This window comes from Haliotis rubra, unplaced genomic scaffold, assembly GCF_003918875.1.
Source record: "Haliotis rubra isolate DU_JTF1 unplaced genomic scaffold, ASM391887v1 Scf1114, whole genome shotgun sequence".
Taxonomy (NCBI): Eukaryota; Metazoa; Mollusca; class Gastropoda; order Lepetellida; family Haliotidae; genus Haliotis; species Haliotis rubra.
Genome location: NW_025765020.1, coordinates 199,809 through 217,023, shown reverse-complemented (window position 1 = coordinate 217,023; position 17,215 = coordinate 199,809). Strand labels below are relative to the sequence as shown.

At 50.4% G+C, this 17,215-nt stretch overlaps 2 protein-coding genes across 3 annotated transcripts in view; both read left to right on the top strand.

Moving 5' to 3' along the window:
- LOC124288792 overlaps nt 1-17,215 on the top strand; it is a 217,243-nt gene that overhangs the window by 25,066 nt on the left and 174,962 nt on the right. The gene's annotated exons all lie outside the window — the stretch shown is intronic.
- Nucleotides 374-2,341, top strand: LOC124288966 (ankyrin repeat-containing protein DDB_G0279043-like). Its single transcript, XM_046725564.1, has 3 exons — nt 374-413; nt 1,725-1,918; nt 1,988-2,341. Exons 1-3 carry the CDS (start codon nt 374-376, stop codon nt 2,339-2,341), a joined length of 588 nt encoding a protein of 195 aa, XP_046581520.1.

The window sequence follows — 17,215 nt, the reverse complement described above, 5'->3', positions numbered from 1 at the left end:
TTGATTTACGGATTTTAAAAAAAACAAACTAGGGTCGGTGGTCGAAATAAAAACAAAAATTAAAATTAAAATACTTCAATTTGTTTAAGTCTTTGTCTCAACATTTGATTAGAAACAATCCAAATTTGGATAGTGTAAGAGAAGAGTAATTATTGTGAATCATAACAGTGAAAGACTGAGTTTTTCTAAACTCTGTAATAATTTCAAAAAGATGTTGACATTAGGGGTGTCTCGATTCGGTTCGGTTCATTAAAAATCGAACAGATAGATGTACGATTCGATCTCGATTTCGAATGCATCCATTTCGATTCGATTCATAAAGTACTTACTTTCTAATACTGAGAGTTTATTTCACCTGAAATCATAAGAAATTATGTTGAAAATTCGCTTCTACAAGTGTGGCCAGTGGGAGGGTAATCTCCACTGCCGGAGACATGCGCCCAGAAGCCATGTCTTTCAAGTGAAAATTCCTTGCACAGAACATGATCATTCCAAATGACCTACAGTGAAATTACAGTCACAATGAACACTTGACACCAGAGTTCGTGAGTGAAACTTAATTTCATGATCACTTGTTCAGTGAATATTTGTTGACAACTTGTCTTGACAGTGTTCTAATCGTGCACTGTGCCAATTTTCCAAAGTTTGCCAAATTAAACTGATATTACAACAAATTTGACTTTGTCCTCAGCTTTGGCGAATCGAATAGATAATCTTATCGAATCGAAGTGAGAGTGAATCGTGACACCCCTAGTTGACATCACCTGTAGAATGCGGTTACCTCACTATTACAACCAACCTGACATCATTTAATAATCGTTGACAGTGCATCAATGTTACTGACAGTCTTTTCCATCGTTGAAGCATCGAATATATAGGATTTGTCATGTTTCCAGTTTAATATCTCTGCAAATATCAGCCATATGAGATGAGAGGTAATTGATATTGCACTGGAAATATCCGACCTCTATATTGAATACAATGAAAGTACAAACAAGGGACATATTCACTACTGACTTTAACACTGCCTAGTTGTTTTTGACTTGTTGCTTACAACGAAGTTGCGGGGGAATAGAAACAAGCTGCGTCCGTCCCTCCGTGCGTGCGTCAGTCACACTTTGTCCGAAGCATATCTCCTATACTATTTGTGATAGCTTAACCAAGCTTGGAACACATGTCAACCATGATCCCGAGATTTGCCTCTTGGGGGTTAGACCCAGATGCGACTTTTATTTTTTGCAGTTTCCATGGAAACATGACTTAGGCTGTGACTATGAGGATGTCATAGTGTTCCATGACAACACGCTAGGCTTCAAGTGAATTTGGTGGTGGTGCTCCTTTCTGGAGCAGATCTTAAAAACCTTTCAATACTGTGTAAGATGTGAACAATGTAACTGTAAGATGAAGATGTCCGACCTGTGTACACGTGTTTTGTATCATCAGTGTAAGATGTGAACAATGTAGCTGTAAGATGAAGATGTCCGACCTGTGTACAGTGTTTTGTATCATCAGTGTAAGATGTGAACAATGTAGCTGTAAGCTGAAGATGTCCGACCTGTGTACAAGTGTTTTGTATCATCAGTGTAAGATGTGAACAATGTAGCTGTAAGATAAAGATGTCCGACCTGTGTACAAGTGTTTTGTATCATCGGTGTAAGATGTGAACAATGTAGCTGTAAGATGAAGATGTCCGACCTGTGTACAGAGTTTACTTTGTGTTACAGCGACACCGACACCAGCACGGAGAGACGCCCGGGCAGACGCCGAACTCCATGCCGCCTGCAGGAAGGGGAACCTGGCGGAGGTGAAGCGGATACTGGACACAGGTCAGGCTGACATCAACTGTAGAGATGTGGGCGGAAGGACACCGGTGATGTGGGCAGCATCGATGGGACACAGGGATGTAGTGGAGTTCCTTGTGAGTCGAGGTGCTGATGTGTCACTGGTGGACGGTGGCGGTAACAACATCCTTCACTTCGCCTGTCAGGGAGGAGACAGGGAGACGGTGAAGTTTGTCTTGTCTCTGGATTGGGTGGACATCAACAGTAGAGGAGAGAGGAGCAGGACACCGGTGATGTGGGCAGCACTGAAGGGACAGAGAGATGTAGTGGAGTTGCTTGTGAGTCGAGGTGCTGATGTGTCACTGGTGGACGATGGCGGTAACAACATTCTTCACGTCGCCTGTCTGGGAGGAGACGGGGAGACGGTGAAGTTTGTCCTGTCTCTCGACGGGGTGGACATCAACGCCAGGAACAACTACAGGAAGACAGCGACCGACGTGGCGAGAGATGAGGAACATCATCAACTGTCGGATCTCCTGGTGTCACGTGGTACACAGTGAAGTAAATGTAGTGTTGATGTAGACAATGATGCAGGGCATGTCGTTACTGACACTGACGTGATGTGCCGTTCATGTCGTCGCATTGTTTATAATTCACTATCAAGGTGAGAATATTTGTTGTGTTTGAGGAGAAATAAAACTTGTTGAGAATATTTTCAGACATTTTGTTGTTTATGGAACTTTACGTGATCAGGTAAGGATATTGTTGACTGTAAATATTGATGATATGTCCTCGGTACATGAACCCTGCATCTCGTAATGTAGTTCTGTTTAATTATGTATCATAATTCGTGAAAAAGACAACAACAAACTGTTTGTTTACATCTCGCTACACTCTGTGACCTCAGACTGAGCAGAGGTTCGTCAGCTGGCGCGGCGCCAAATGTACAGTGACGTCACATTGCTGATGGCGTCACGGTGCTGTGGTCGTGACCAGCTGTTTTCTGTGCCAAGTGTTACACTGCCGCACACTGCTGGCTTGATGACAGGGTTACTGTATCACCTGTATAGAACAACACAATCATCCGCTGTTCATTGTTCAGTGTTCATGGGGGTGGTAGGGTATCCTGTGGTTAAATCACGCCGAAGACCCGGGTTCGATTCCCGACAAGGGTAAAATGTGTGAAACCCATTTCTGGTGTCCCTCACAGTGATATTGCTTGAATATTGATAAAAGTGGCTTAAAACCAAACTCACTCACTCACTCACTCGCTCAATGTTCAAGGATTAACGGTTTCCGAACTTTTGAAAACACAATGGCATCAAAAGTCTGAAGGAATGAGTTTGTCATGCAAAACGTTAACCTAAATACTGAAATATCCCCGGGGCCGCATTTCTCCAAAAACTCAACCCCTGGATGCAGAGGGTTTTTTTCAGGTGCATATTTTCAAACGGTTTGAAAAGTGAGCGTTGTGCAAGAACTGAGCTCGCGTGGTCCTGGATCTGCATACGGCTATAAAATTACACAGAAATGTCGAATACGACATTTCCTATCAGTTGGTATAAATATAAGTACAACTAACTCAGCGGTTTGAGTAATAGACATTGCTAATTGTCCAAAATTTTGTTGTGCGTTAAAACACGTTAAATTTCTCCGATTTTTATCGTGCACCAATAAAAGCACTGTGCTACAGTTGTTTTGATTCGGCATCTTTACGAAAAGTATGAGCGAAGAAACTACAGCCTGATATCTGAACGAAATAAGTATATATGAAATGGTTTTATGTGCTTATGCATAACGTTATACGATCAACATTAGAAATGACTCGCAATCAATGTAAAAAAATGGACTTTCTTGTATGACGCACAGGGGCTTGTGACGCTAAAAACTGCCATCAAGGTAAATACTGTCACTGACGGGGTCTCAGTACTATATAAAAGGAAAGGGATGTAACGAGGTCAACACACCAAGTTCGTTCCAGGGCGAATTGAACAATGCTCACTGTATTTATCCCATTTAAAGTATGCACTGGCTTCAGGCCAATAGATTTACCTACAAAATGAGACATACAGCACAAAAATCGAAGCAGTACTTTGGGAGTTAGGGTCTTCGGAAGCTCGAAAAACCGTGATTTCTCGATTCCGAGCCACAATCCCTGCTCAGAGTTTGTAGCGGTAACTCATCCATTTTCTTGCTTATTTCACAGTATACACAAACGACATTCACCAAAACATGTTGAACTGATGGCACCTGTCAGCGTCATCTCACTGTCATAATGAGTTTACGAACATTATGTTCCCCAATGTGAGCGAATACGTTTTGGTAGTTTCACAATTTATGAGAAAATATTACAAAGCACGTAATATAACGATTTGGATGGCCTTATCCGATATAAAAGTTAGTTCTTAGATTCCAATATTCTGCCGTTTGTGTAGATGTATTTTGACTAATTTGGCATCATTGTTAACAGACTACTAGCCACATCTTCAAATCTAATGAAATTCATGAAAATAATAGAACGGTTTTGTTGACGTCATTGGTTGTTTTATGCATTTTGCGACGTCAGAAAAAGACGACATTGTATGCTGATTAGAAATACATGTACCTAATTTCCATTAATTGTATACGAGGTCTCGGCTTCTATGTCAGAATTTAACACATTTAAATAATGTTTTGAACATATCAACTATTAGACCGTATGACTGCGTATCTTATTGTGAGCAACACGCCAACCTGTTTGGCATTTATTTAACGTAAATGAAAAATAATATTGGTAAATGTGTTTATCGTTTTCATTGTGAGATAAGAGAAGACACCAGAAATGCTAGTAATTACAGCTGTCGTTCTGCGTGATTTTGCGTCAGTCATGGCGTCACGGTGCACGGAAACTTTGACAATTTCTTATGAATTATAAAATCATTCCATTGTATCTATTTGTAATTTCCCATTTTTTGCTACGATATTCTTTCCATTCATATTCTAAAGGTATTGAGTCATTGCAAGCAATGAATAGACGGCTAGTTGTCGGAAAATTTCAGAAAATGCTACGGAGTTGAAAATAAGTAATTGTGTTTGTTTACATTTGAAACAAGCGCAGTCTTTTGAGCACAGCATTTCCTTTCACTCCCCTTTATGTTTTGTTTCGTTTCATGTAGACAGTTAGTATTGGTGACAAAGACCATTTGCAATTTGATTCTAAAATGTATGGGGAATTCAGTCATGCATTTGTCGCAGCTAAATATGAAATATACGTGATGCAATAAGCGTCTAAATACCGGCCTTCGCGAAACGTGATTTTGTAAACACTATCCAATATGGTGGAAGGCGTCCGGCGTCCGTGTAGGTTTTTGAAAACATCCTTACCGATTCTAAGGTCATCGGCAACGTTTCAGAATTATCATTAGTGATTTCATGAAAAACCGATATCAGTGATCATTGATATGCAATGTTTTAAAATTCAATACTCCCAGTAATTATCCGATTTCCACATTTCAAAACATGCAGCAAATAACGATGTGAATCGCGAAATGGCGACATTTACGATGAAGCAAGTTTTGAAAGGTTACTTGAAGCACTTTAGCTTTGTCTGAGATAATAGTGGATGGTATCAAGAAACAGGGAAGCGCCCACAGAATTCCAAACTGTGAAGTATATTTGTGTGCGTGATATATTTAGAATTCTATTGGACTTCAAAATGAGGGTTGACATATATGTCCTTGTGGCACCCAGGGGGTTAAGGCTGTTTATAAACTTAGTTTGATCGTATTTTTCACTTAAGGTTTTCGGTAAAACTTGAACCATATTTATCAAGCAATTAACCCTGGATTGTGCGTCTGACGCACATAAGGTCTGAAAAGTGAACGTTATGCGAGAATTCAGTTCTTTTGCTTGTTTGTTTTTAAAAGATCGCACTGACCTATACTCCAGCTATACGTTTGTGGGCTGTACATAATGAAGTCTGGACCAGACAATCTAGTGACTGACATGATGAGCATCGCTCAAGGCAGTTAAGATACGACGACATGTGACAACCCAGTCAGCGTGCCTGACCACCCGTTAGTCGCTTTTTACGACAAGCATGGGTTACTGAAGATCAAATCTAATCATGATTTCACGGGTAATCTAGGTATTACGAAGTCAAGCATGAACATATGCTGTGTAGTAAATGTGATAAACTTCTGAAGAACGTTCTGTTTTTGCCTTTATCACATTGTCAGCCATATTTTAGGAAACTGGTCCAATGGGCAGTGACAATTGAATAGATGTTAACATCAAATTTCATATCAAATGACGTAAAATCAAGTACTCATACTTATGGGCCTGAAAAGTAAACATTGTCCGCAATTTTCTTGTGCGGTAAAAACAGTAAATTTCTCCGCGTTTAACGTACAGCACAGTGTGAAGGTTTTTTTATTTGGCATCTTTAGAGAAACGAGGGAAGCACTGCCTGATATTTTTAATGGATTTGTAAGCTTATGTAGAACATTATGCATTCAATGTGTAAAATAACTTGCCATAAATGACAGAATTTACACGCAAACATACACACTTAAAGATAAGGGGCACAACTCTGCCGGGCTTAACACCAGGTCATTGTAACTCGGGTCCACGAACATTTCCTGTGGATACGGACAGTATATTTTCGTGATGTTTTGTTAACTGTGCACCAAACTATTTCAATGCAAAAATCTACATTGTAACCGAATGCATGATATTTATTATGTTAATTATTTCTAACATTCCCTTACTCTCTGGGTTGTGTAGATGTATTTGGACTAATGTTGCACCATTATTAACAGAGTACAAGCATTATCATCAACTGTAATGCTATTACTGACAAAATGACACCACTTTCGTTGATTGGCGGCCATGACTTGTCGGAGAAATACGACAATGGTATGTTGATTTAGACAATAGCAGCTAACGAGTGACGGGGAATGACAGATTATCTTTCCCGAGTTACATTAATTACGTAATTCTCTCCCGACGGGGAATGATAGATTATCGCCAAGGCTCGAGAATTACGTAATTAATATAACTCGGGTAAGATAATCTCTCATTCTTCGTTATGTGTTGGTTGTTGTTTTTATTACCCATATCAGTTTTCGATCTAAAAAACACTAAAATGAAAACAGCAGTTTCTCTCTAAGGAAACACGGGCCGCTATGAAGGGAATCCCCGTATAATGACGCGCGTGATGCGGCTTCACTTCCAAGAATTTCATCGAATTACCGCTATGTTAAACAGGTGTTATATCACGCGAGACTAAATAGTCCCTTAGACAGGGATGTGAAACCTTGGAACTTGCATCTCACCTTGTTCAGTCCTCACAACAGGTACACTGAACAACTCTTCCCAATATGCTGCCATCAACCTTCACTCTGTCATTTACCTTTGTCGGAGATAGAGATGACGTCTTGTGTGTGGATGTTCGACAAAACAACACAACAGCAGACGTATTGTATCACCCAAACCGAAAAATGAGTCTCGTTAACCAATTTAGACAATGACCTACTTTCCAGCCCATCCGAAATTTCCCGTGTGAAAGTGAAAAGAAACGCTACAAGCAACCATGATTACACTGAATTCCACTTCCCTGTTTCATAAGAAAATAGTATGTACAAATTGATTTTGAAACAATCGTATTTCTACATTTTATGTCGAGGTGTAGGCAGCATGTCGTTAAATATAACGTCACAGACTGCCCCTGTTTGAAGAGGTCGTACAATGATTCACAATTCTTCTGGCTCACTGGTTACATCTGTTACGTGTTCTTTGCGCTTATTAAGTGTGTTTTTGTAACGTACAATGTGATTGATTTAAAGGATTTTTAAAAAGTTCACTTCACATTGTTTATTTTCGCTCTTAATTAATCCTCGGTATATATAATATTCACAAAATACAGTTAAAACCGTAATATTTCATTATACAGCTTGTATTAGGAATCTAAAAGTACCTCCCTAGAAAGCATTTCGCGATTACGCAAGATAATGAGGTAGCTAGTCACGTGGTTGCGTGACGTCATACCCGAGAGTCGCTACATCAACACACGGAAAATACATAGTACAGAGCCTGTTCGCTTACTGAGGTCTGCTTCTAGTTTAGCAAATAAATCTTGGATTTGGGTGGCATACTAGATACAGATAATATCACATACATGCAACATTTTCAATTTGAAAGTATTTCTAGCGGCAAGACCGAGAGGAATATTGACGACGATTCCACCAGTTGACCACATACAGCCGTGGGACTACAGGGGCGTGTCACACTTAGAAACAGCGTTAGAAAGACATATAGGTATATAGACCCTACCCTAGTACTATATAGAAAGAAAGGCATGTAACGACGGAACCACACCCTCCTCAATCAAAGTTAGATTTCACCTCGTAAACTATATTAAAGGCCCGTCGAGGCCTACGGATCGAAAGCGAGATGATTTTCCTACAAAATGAGCTATAAATGGTCGCAATCGGATTATTATTTCAAAAGTTATACGTCACGACTCACCGAAAACAGCAACCTCCGCAATTCCAAGCCAAAAGGAAAAAAAATCCTCAGAATCCAAGCTTCTCGTAAAAGGGAGCAAAATGACTATTCGGTGGGCTCCTGTGTCACCTGGTGGATTGGGTGGGCAACTGTGTGACCTGGTGGGTAGGGTGGGCATCTGCGTGGTCTGGTGGATTGTGTGGGTCACCTGTGTCACCTGGAGGGTTAGGTGGGCATCTGCGTGAGCTGGTGGATTGTGTGGGCACCTGTGTCACCTGGTTGGCTGGGTAGGCACCTGTATCACCTTGGTGGGTAGGGAGGGCTCCTGTGTCACCTGGTGGATTGGGTGGGCACCTGTGTGACCTGGTGCGTAGGGTGGGCATCTGTGTGAAGTGGTGGATTGTGTGGCCACCTGTGTCACATGGATGGTTAGGTGGGCACCTGTGTCACATGGAGGGTTAGGTGGGCACCTGTGTCACCTGGTGGGCTGGGTTGGCACCTGTGTCACCTGGTGGGTTGGGTGGGCACCTGTGTCACCTGGTGGGCTGGGTGGGCACCTGTGTCACCTGGTGCGCTGGGTGGGCACCTGTGTCACCTGGGTGGTTGGATGGGCTCCTGTGTCACCTGGTGGGTTGGGTGGGCACCTGTGTGACATGGTGGTAGGGAGGGCACCTGTGTGACCTGGTTGGCTGGGTGGGCTCCTGTGTGACCTGGTGGGTTGGGTGGGCACCTGTGTCACCTGGTGGGTTGGGTGGGCTCCTGTGTCACCTGGTGGATTGAGTGGCAACCTGTGAGACCTAGTAGGTTCTGTGGGCTCCTGTGTAACCTGGTGGGATGGGTGGGCACCTGTGTCACCTGGTGGGTTGTGTGGGCACCTGTGTAACCCTGGTGGGTTGTGTGGGCACCTGTGTAGGTGGGATGGGTTGGGCACCTAGTGGTGGGAGGGTTGTGTGTAACCTGGCACCTGTATCACCTGGTGGGATGGGTGGGCACCTGTATCACCTGGTGGGTTGTGTGGGCACCTGTGAGACCTAGTAGGTTGTGTGGGCACCTGTGTCACCTGGTGGATTAGTTGGGCTCCTGTGTCACCTGTTGGGTAGGGAGGGCACCTGTGTCACCTTGTGGGTCGGGTGGGCACCTGTGTCAACTGGTGGGTTGGGTGGGCTCCTGTATCACCTGGTGGGTTGGGTGGGCTCCTGTGTCACCTGGTGGATTGAGTGGCAATCTGTGAGACCTAGTAGGATCTGTGGGCTCCTGTGTAACCTGGTGGATAGGGTGGGCACCTGTGTGACCTGGTGGGTAGGGAGGGCTCCTGTGTCACCTGGTCGGTTGGCTGGGCACCTGTGAGACCTAGTAGGTTCTGTGGGCACCTGTGTCACCTGGTGGATTAGTTGGGCTCCTGTGTCACCTGTTGGGTAGGGAGGGCACCTGTGTCACCTTGTGGGTCGGGTGGGCACCTGTGTCAACTGGTGGGTTGGGTGGGCTCCTGTATCACCTGGTGGGTTGGGTGGGCTCCTGTGTCACCTGGTGGATTGAGTGGCAATCTGTGAGACCTAGTAGGATCTGTGGGCTCCTGTGTAACCTGGTGGGATGGGTGGGCACCTGTGTCACCTGGTGGGTTGTGTGGGCACCTGTGAGACCTAGTAGGTTGTGTGGGCACCTGTGTCACCTGGTGGGTTAGTTGGGCTCCTGTGTCACCTGTTGGGTAGGGAGGGCACCTGTGTCACCTTGTGGGTCGGGTGGGCACCTGTGTCAACTGGTGGGTTGGGTGGGCTCCTGTATCACCTGGTGGGTTGGGTGGGCACCTGTGTCACCTGGTGGGTTTGGTGAACACCTGTGTCACCTGGTGGGTTGGGTGGGCACCTGTGTCACCTGGTGGGTTGGGTGGGCACCTGTGTCACCTGGTGGGTAGGATGGGCTCTTGTTTCAGGGATGGGTTCACCTGGTGGATAGGGTGGGCACCTGTGTCACCTGGTCGGTTGGCTGGGCACCTGTGTCACCTGGTGGGTAGGATGGGCTCCTGTTTCACCTGGTGGATAGGGTGGGCACCTGTGTGACCTGGTGGGTAGGGAGGGCTCCTGTGTCACCTGGTCGGTTGGCTGTGCACCTGTGTCACCTGGTGGGTTGGCTGGGCACCTGTGTCACCTGGTGGGTTGGGTGGGCACCTGTGTCACCTGTTGGGTTGGGTGGGCTCTTGTGTCACCTGTTTGGTAGGGAGGGCACCTGTGTCACCTGGTGGATAGGGAGGGCAGCTGTGTCACATGGTGGGTAGGATGGGCTCCTGTTTCACCTGTTGGATAGGGTGGGCACCTGTGTGACCTGGTGGGTAGGGAGGGCTCCTGTGTCACCTGGTCGGTTGGCTGCGCACCTGTGTCACCTGGTGAGTTTGGTGGGCAACTGGGTCACCTGGTGGGTAGGGTGGGCTCATGTGTCACCTGGTGGGTTGTGTGGGCACCTGTGTCACCTGGAGGGGTGGGTGGGCTCATGTGTCATCTGAAAGGTGGTGTGGGCACCTGTGTCACCTGGTGGGTTGGGTGGGCTCATGTGTCACCTGGTGGGATGTGTGGGCATCTGTGTCACCTGGTGGGTTGTGTGGGCTCATGTGTCACCTGTTTGGTTGGGTGGGCTCCTGTGTCACCTGTTGGGTAGGGAAGGCACCTGTGTCATCTGGTGGGTAGGGAGGGCACCTGTGTCACCTGGTGGGTTGGGTCGGCTCATGTGTCACCTGGTGGGTTGGGTGGGCTCCTGTGTCACCTGTTGGGTAGGGAAGGCACCTGTGTCATCTGGTGGGTTGGGTGGGCACCTGTGTCACCTGGTGGGTAGGGAGAGCACCTCTGTGAACTGGTGGGTTGTGTGGATACCTGTGTCACCTGTTGGATAGGGAGGGCACCTGTGTCACCTGTTGGGTAGGGAGGGCAACTGTTTGAACTGGTGGGTTGTGTGGATACCTGTGTCACCTGGTGGGTTGGCTGGGCTCCTGTGTCACCTGATGGGTTGTGTGGGCTCCTGTGTCACCTGTTGGGTAGGGAGAGCACCTGTGTGAACTGGTGGGTTGTGTGGGCACCTGTGTCACCTGATGGGTTGGGTGGGCTCCTGTGTCACCTGGTGGATAGGGAGGGCACCTATTTGAACTGGTGGGTTGTGCGGGCACCTGTGTCACCTGGTGGGTTAGGTGGGCTAATGTGTCACCTGTTGGGTAGGGTGGGCACCTGTGTCACCTGGTGGGTTGTGTGGGCACCTTTGTCACCTGATGGGTTGGGTGGGCTCCTGTGTCACCTGGTGGATAGGGAGGGCACCTGTGTGAACTGGTGGGTTGTGTGGGCACCTGTGTCACCTGGTGGGTAGGGAGGGCACCTGTATGACCTGGTGGGTAGGGTGGGCATCTGTGTGAACTTGTGGATTGTGTGGCCACCTGTGTCACTTGGAGGGTGAGGTGGGCACCTGTGTCACCTGGTGGGTTTGGTGGGCACCTGTGTGACCTGGTGGGTTGAGTGGGCACCTGTGTCACCTGGTGGGATGGGTGGGCACCTCTGTCACCTGGTGGACTGGGTGGGCACCTGTGTCACCTGGGTGGTTGGGTGGCCTCATGTGTGACCTGGTGGGTGGGGTGGGCACCTGTGTGACATGGTGGTAGGGAGGGCAGCTGTGTGACTTGGTTGGCTGGGTGGGCTCCTGTGTGACCCTGGTGGGTTGAGGTGGGCACCTGTGTCAGCTGGTGGGTTGGGTGGGCTCCTGTGTCACCTGGTGGTGGATTGGGTGTGCAACCTGTGAGGGGAGAGGACTTAGTAGGTTGTGTGGGCACCTGTGTCACCTGGGTTGTTGGGTGGGTTCCTGTGTCAACTGTTGGGTAGGAAGGGCACCTGTTGGAACTGGTGGGGGTTGGAGTGGGCACCTGTGTCACCTGGTGGGTTAAGTGGGCTCATGTGTCACCTGGAGGGTGTGAGTGGGCTCATGGCGTAATGTCACCTGGAGGGTTATTGTGGGCACCTGTGTCACCTGGTGGGTTGGGTGGGCTCCTGTGTCACCCTGTTAGGTAGGGAAGAAACACCTGTGTGAACTGAGTTGTGTGTGGGCACCTGTGTCACCTGATGGGTTGGGTGGGCTCCTGTGTCACCCCTGGTGGATAGGGAGGGGCACCTATTTGAACTGGTGGGTTGTGCGGGCACCTGTGTCACCTGGTGGGTTAGGTGGGCTAATGTGTCACCTGTTGGGTAGGGTGGGCACCTGTGTCACCTGGTGGGTTGTGTGGGCACCTTTGTCACCTGATGGGTTGGGTGGGCTCCTGTGTCACCTGGTGGATAGGGAGGGCACCTGTGTGAACTGGTGGGTTGTGTGGACACGTGTGTCACCTGGTGGGTTAGATGGGCTCATGTGTCACCTGTTGGGTAGGGTGGGCACCTGTGTGAACTGTTGGGTTGGGTGGATACCTGTGTGAACTGGTGGGTTGTGTGGGCTCCTGTGTCACCTGTTGGGTTGTGTGGGCTCCTGTGTCACCTGGTGGGTTGGGTGGGTACCACCTGTGTCACCTGGTGGGTTAGGTGGAGGCTCATGTCACACCTGTTGGGAGTAGGTCAAGGCACCTGTGAACTGGTGGGTTGTGTGGATACCTGTGTGAACTGGTGGGTTGGGTGGGCTCCTGTGTCACCTTTTGGGTTGTGTGGGTTCCTGTGTCACCTGGTGGGTAGGGAGGGCAACTGTGTCACCTGGTGGGTAGGGAGGGCACCTGTACATGTGTCACCTGGTGGGTTGGGTGGGCACTTGTGTTATCTGGTGGGTAGGGAGGGCACCTGTGTCACCTGTTGGATAGGGAGGGCACCTGTGTCAACTGGTGGGTTGGGTGGGCACCTGTATCACCTGTTGGATTGGGTGGGCTCCTGTATCACCTGGTGTGTTGGGTGAGCACCTGTGTCACCTCTTATGTAGGGAGGGCACCTGTGTAACCTGGTGGGTTGTGCGGGCACCTATGTCACCTGCTGGGTTGGGTGAACACCTGTGTCACCTGTTGGGTTGGATGGGCACCTGTGTCACCTGGTAGGTTGGGTGAACACCTGTGTAACCTGGTGGGTTTGGTGGGCAGCTGTGTCACCTGGTAGGTTTGTGTGGGCACCTGTGTCACCTGGTGGGTAGGGAGGACACCTGTATGACCTGGTGGGTAGGGTGGGCATCTGTGTGAACTTGTGGATTGTGTGGCCACCTGTGTCACTTGGAGGGTGAGGTGGGCACCTGTGTCACCTGGTGGGTTTGGTGGGCACCTGTGTGACCTGGTGGGTTGAGTGGGCCCTGTGTCACCTGGTGGGATGGGTGGGCACCTGTGTCACCTGGTGGACTGGGTTGGCACCTGTGTCACCTGGGTGGTTGGGTGGCCTCATGTGTGACCTGGTGGGTGGGGTGGGCACCTGTGTGACATGGTGGTAGGGAGGGAGGCAGCTGTGTGACTTGGTTGGCTGGGTGGGCTCCTGTGTGACCTGGTGGGTTGAGTGGGCACCTGTGTCACCTGGTGGGTTGGGTGGGCTCCTGGGTCACCTGGTGGATTGGGTGGCAACCTGTGAGACTTAGTAGGTTGTGTGGGCACCTGTGTCACCTCTGGGTTGTGCGGGTTCCTGTGTCAACTGTTGGGTAGGAAGGGCACCTGTTGGAACTGGTGGGTTGGGTGGGCACCTGTGTCACCTGGTGGGTTGGGTGGGCTCATGTGTCACCTGGAGGGGTGGGTGGGCTGATGTGTCACCTGGAGGGTTGTGTGGGCACCTGTGTCACCTGGTGGGTTGGGTGGGCTCCTGTGTCACCTGGTGGGTAAGGAGGGCACCTGTGTCACCTGGTGGGTAGGGAGGGCTCCTGTACATGTGTCACCTGATGGGTTGGGTGGGCACTTGTGTTATCTGGTGGGTAGGGAGGGCACCTGTGTCACATGTTGGCTTGGGTTGGCTCCTGTATCACCTGGTGGGTTGGGTGAGCACCTGTGTCACCTCTTATGTAGGGAGGGCACCTGTGTCACCTGGTGGGTTGGCTGGGCACCTCTTTCACCTCCTGGGTTGGGTGGGCACCTGTGTCACCTGGTGGGTTGTGTGAACACCTGCGTCACTTCTTGGGTTGAGTGGACACCTGCGTCACCTTTTGGGTTGGGTGGGCTCCTGTGTCACCTGGTGGGTAGGGAGGGCACCTGTGTCAGCTAGTGGATAGGGAGGGCATCTGTGTCACCTGGTGGGTAGGATGGGCTCCTGTGTGACCTGGTGGGTAGGGAGGGCACCTGTATGACCTGGTGGGTAGGGTGGGCATCTGTGTGAACTGGTAGATTGTGTGGCCACCTGTGTCACTTGGAGGGTGAGGTAGGCACCTGTGTCACCTGGTGGGTTTGATGGGCACCTGTGTCACCTGGTGGGATGGGTGGGTACCTGTGTCACCTGCTGGGCTGGGTTGGCAGCTGTGTGAACTGGGTGGTTGGGTGGCCTCATGTGTGACCTGGTGGGATGAGTGGGCACCTGTGTCACCTGATGGGTTTGGTGGGCACCTCTGAGACCTAGTAGGTTCTGTGGGCACCTGTGTCACCTGGTGGGTTAGGTAGACTCCTGTGTCACCTGTTGGGTAGGGAGGGCACCTGTGTGACCTGGTGGGTTGGGTGGGCACCTGTGTCACCTGGTGGTTTGGGTGGGCACCTGTGTCACCTGGCGGGTTGGGTGAACACCTGTGTCACCTGGTCGGTTGGGTCGGCACCTGCGTCACCTGTTGGGTTTTGTGGGCTCCTGTGTAACCTGGTGGGTAGGGAGGGCACCTGTGTCACCTGGTGGAAGGGGAGGGCACCTCTGTCACCTATTCGGTTGGCTGGGCACCTGTGTCTCCTGGTGGGTTTGGTGGGCAACTGGGTCACCTGGTGGGTAGGGTGGCTCATGTGTCACCTGGTGGGTTGTGTGGGCACCTGTGTCACCTGGTGGGTTTGGTGGGCAACTGGGTCACCTGGTGGGTAGGGTGGCTCAGGTGTCACCTGGTGGGTTGGGTGGGCACCTGTTTCACCTGGTGGGTAGGGAGAGCACCTGTGGGGACCTGGGGCTGGGTGACACCTGGTGTGGGTGGGTTGGGTTGGCTGGGTGGGCACCTGTGGGAAGAAGTGGGCACCTGTGTCATCTGGTTGGGTTGTGTGAATGCTCCAGTGGTCACCTGGGTTGGTTAAGGTGGGCTTATGTGTGACCTGGGGTGGGTTGGATTGGTTGGCCTGGTGGGATGGGTGAGCCTGTGTCACCTGTGTCACCTGGTGGATGGGGCTCCTGTCACCTGTTGGGTAGGAGGGCACCTGTGTCACCTGGTGGGTTGCGGTACCCTCACCTGTGTCACCTGTTGGGTAGCAGCTAGGGAACCTGGTGAACTGGGAAGGTGGGTTCAGGTGGGCTCACACCTGTGGGTCACCTCCTGTGTCACCTGGTGGGTTGTGTGGGCACATGTGTCACCTGGGTTGGGTAAGGCACCTGTGTCTCCTGTGTCACCTGGGAGACCTGGGTTGGGATGTGCTCATGTATCCTGTCACCTGTGTAGGGTTGTGTGGGCACCTGTGTCACCCTGGTGGATTAGCACCTGTTGGGTAGGGAGGGCACCTGTGTCACCTGGTGGGGTGGGTGGGCACCTGTGTCACCTGGTGGGTTGGAGTGGGCACCTGTGTCACCTTGTGGTTGTGTGTGGGCACCTGTGTTGGGTAGGGAGGAACCTGTGTGAACTGGTGGGTAGGGTGGGCTCCTGTGTCACCTGGTGTCACACCTGGTGGGTGGGCACCTGTTTCATCTGGTGTGTGCAGTGTCCTGTGTCACCTGTGTGATGGGTTGGGTGGGCACCTGTGTCACCTGGTGGATTAGTTCGGCTCCTGTGTCACCTGTTGGGTATGGAGGGCACCTGTGTCACCTGTGGTGGGTTGGGTGGGCACCTGTGTCACCTGAGGTGGGTTGCGTTTGCACCCTGTAGTTGGGTGGGCACCTGTGTCACCTGGTGGGTGAGTTGGGTGGGCACCTGTGTCTACCCTGGTGGCCAGGTGGGCACCTGTGTGACCTGTTTGAGGTGGCACCTGTGTCACCTGGTGAGTCACCTGTGTCACCTGGTGGGTTGGGTGGGCACCTGTGTCACCTGGTGGGTTGTGGGGGCTCATGTGTTACCAGGTGGGTAGGGTGGGCACCTGTGTCACCTGGTCGATTGGTTGGACACCTGTGTCACCTGGTGGGTAGGGTGGGCACCTGTGTCACCTGGTGGGTTGGGTGGGCACCTGTGTCACCTGGTAGGTTGGATGGGCACCTGTGTCACCTGGTGGGTTGGGTGGGCTCCTGTGTCACCTGGTGGGTAGGGAGGGCATCTGTGTCACCTGTTGGGTTGTGCGGGCTCCTGTGTCAGCTGTTGGGTAGGGAGGGCACCTGTTGGAACTGGTGGGTTGGGTGGGCACCTGTGTCACATGGTGGGTTAGGTGGGCTCATGTGTCACCTGGTGTGTAGGGTGTGCACCTGTGTCACCTTGTGGGTTGGGTGGGCTCATGTGTCAACTAGTGGGTTGGGTGGGCACCTGTGTCACCTGGAGGGGTGGGTGGGCTCATGTGTCACCTGGTGGGATGTGTGGGCACCTGTGTCATCTGGTGGGTTGTGTGGGCTCCAGTGTCACCTGGTTGGTTGTGTGGGCACCTGTGTCACCTGGTGGATGGGGTAGGCTCCTGTGTCACCTGGTGGATGGGGTGGCAACCTGTGAGACCTAGTAGGTTCTCTGGGCTCCTGTGTGAACTGGTGGGTTGGGTGGGCACCTGTGTCACCTGGTGGGTTAGGTGGGCTCATGTGTCACCTGGTGGGTAGGGTGGGCACCTGTGTCACCTGGTAGGTTGGATGGGCTCCTGTGTCACCTGGTGTGATGTGTGGGCTCCTGTTTCACCTGGTGAGTTGTGTGGGCACCTGTGTCACCTGGTGATTTGTGTGGGCACCTGTGTTACCAGGTGG

Coding starts and splice junctions, on each gene's coding strand:
- LOC124288966 (XM_046725564.1), top strand. CDS start 374: ATGTTGAAAATTCGCTTCTACAAGTGTGGCCAGTGGGAGG. Junction 414..1,724: donor CAAGTGTGGCCAGTGGGAGG/GTAATCTCCACT, acceptor TTTGTGTTACAG/CGACACCGACACCAGCACGG. Junction 1,919..1,987: donor GGGATGTAGTGGAGTTCCTT/GTGAGTCGAGGT, acceptor TTCGCCTGTCAG/GGAGGAGACAGGGAGACGGT.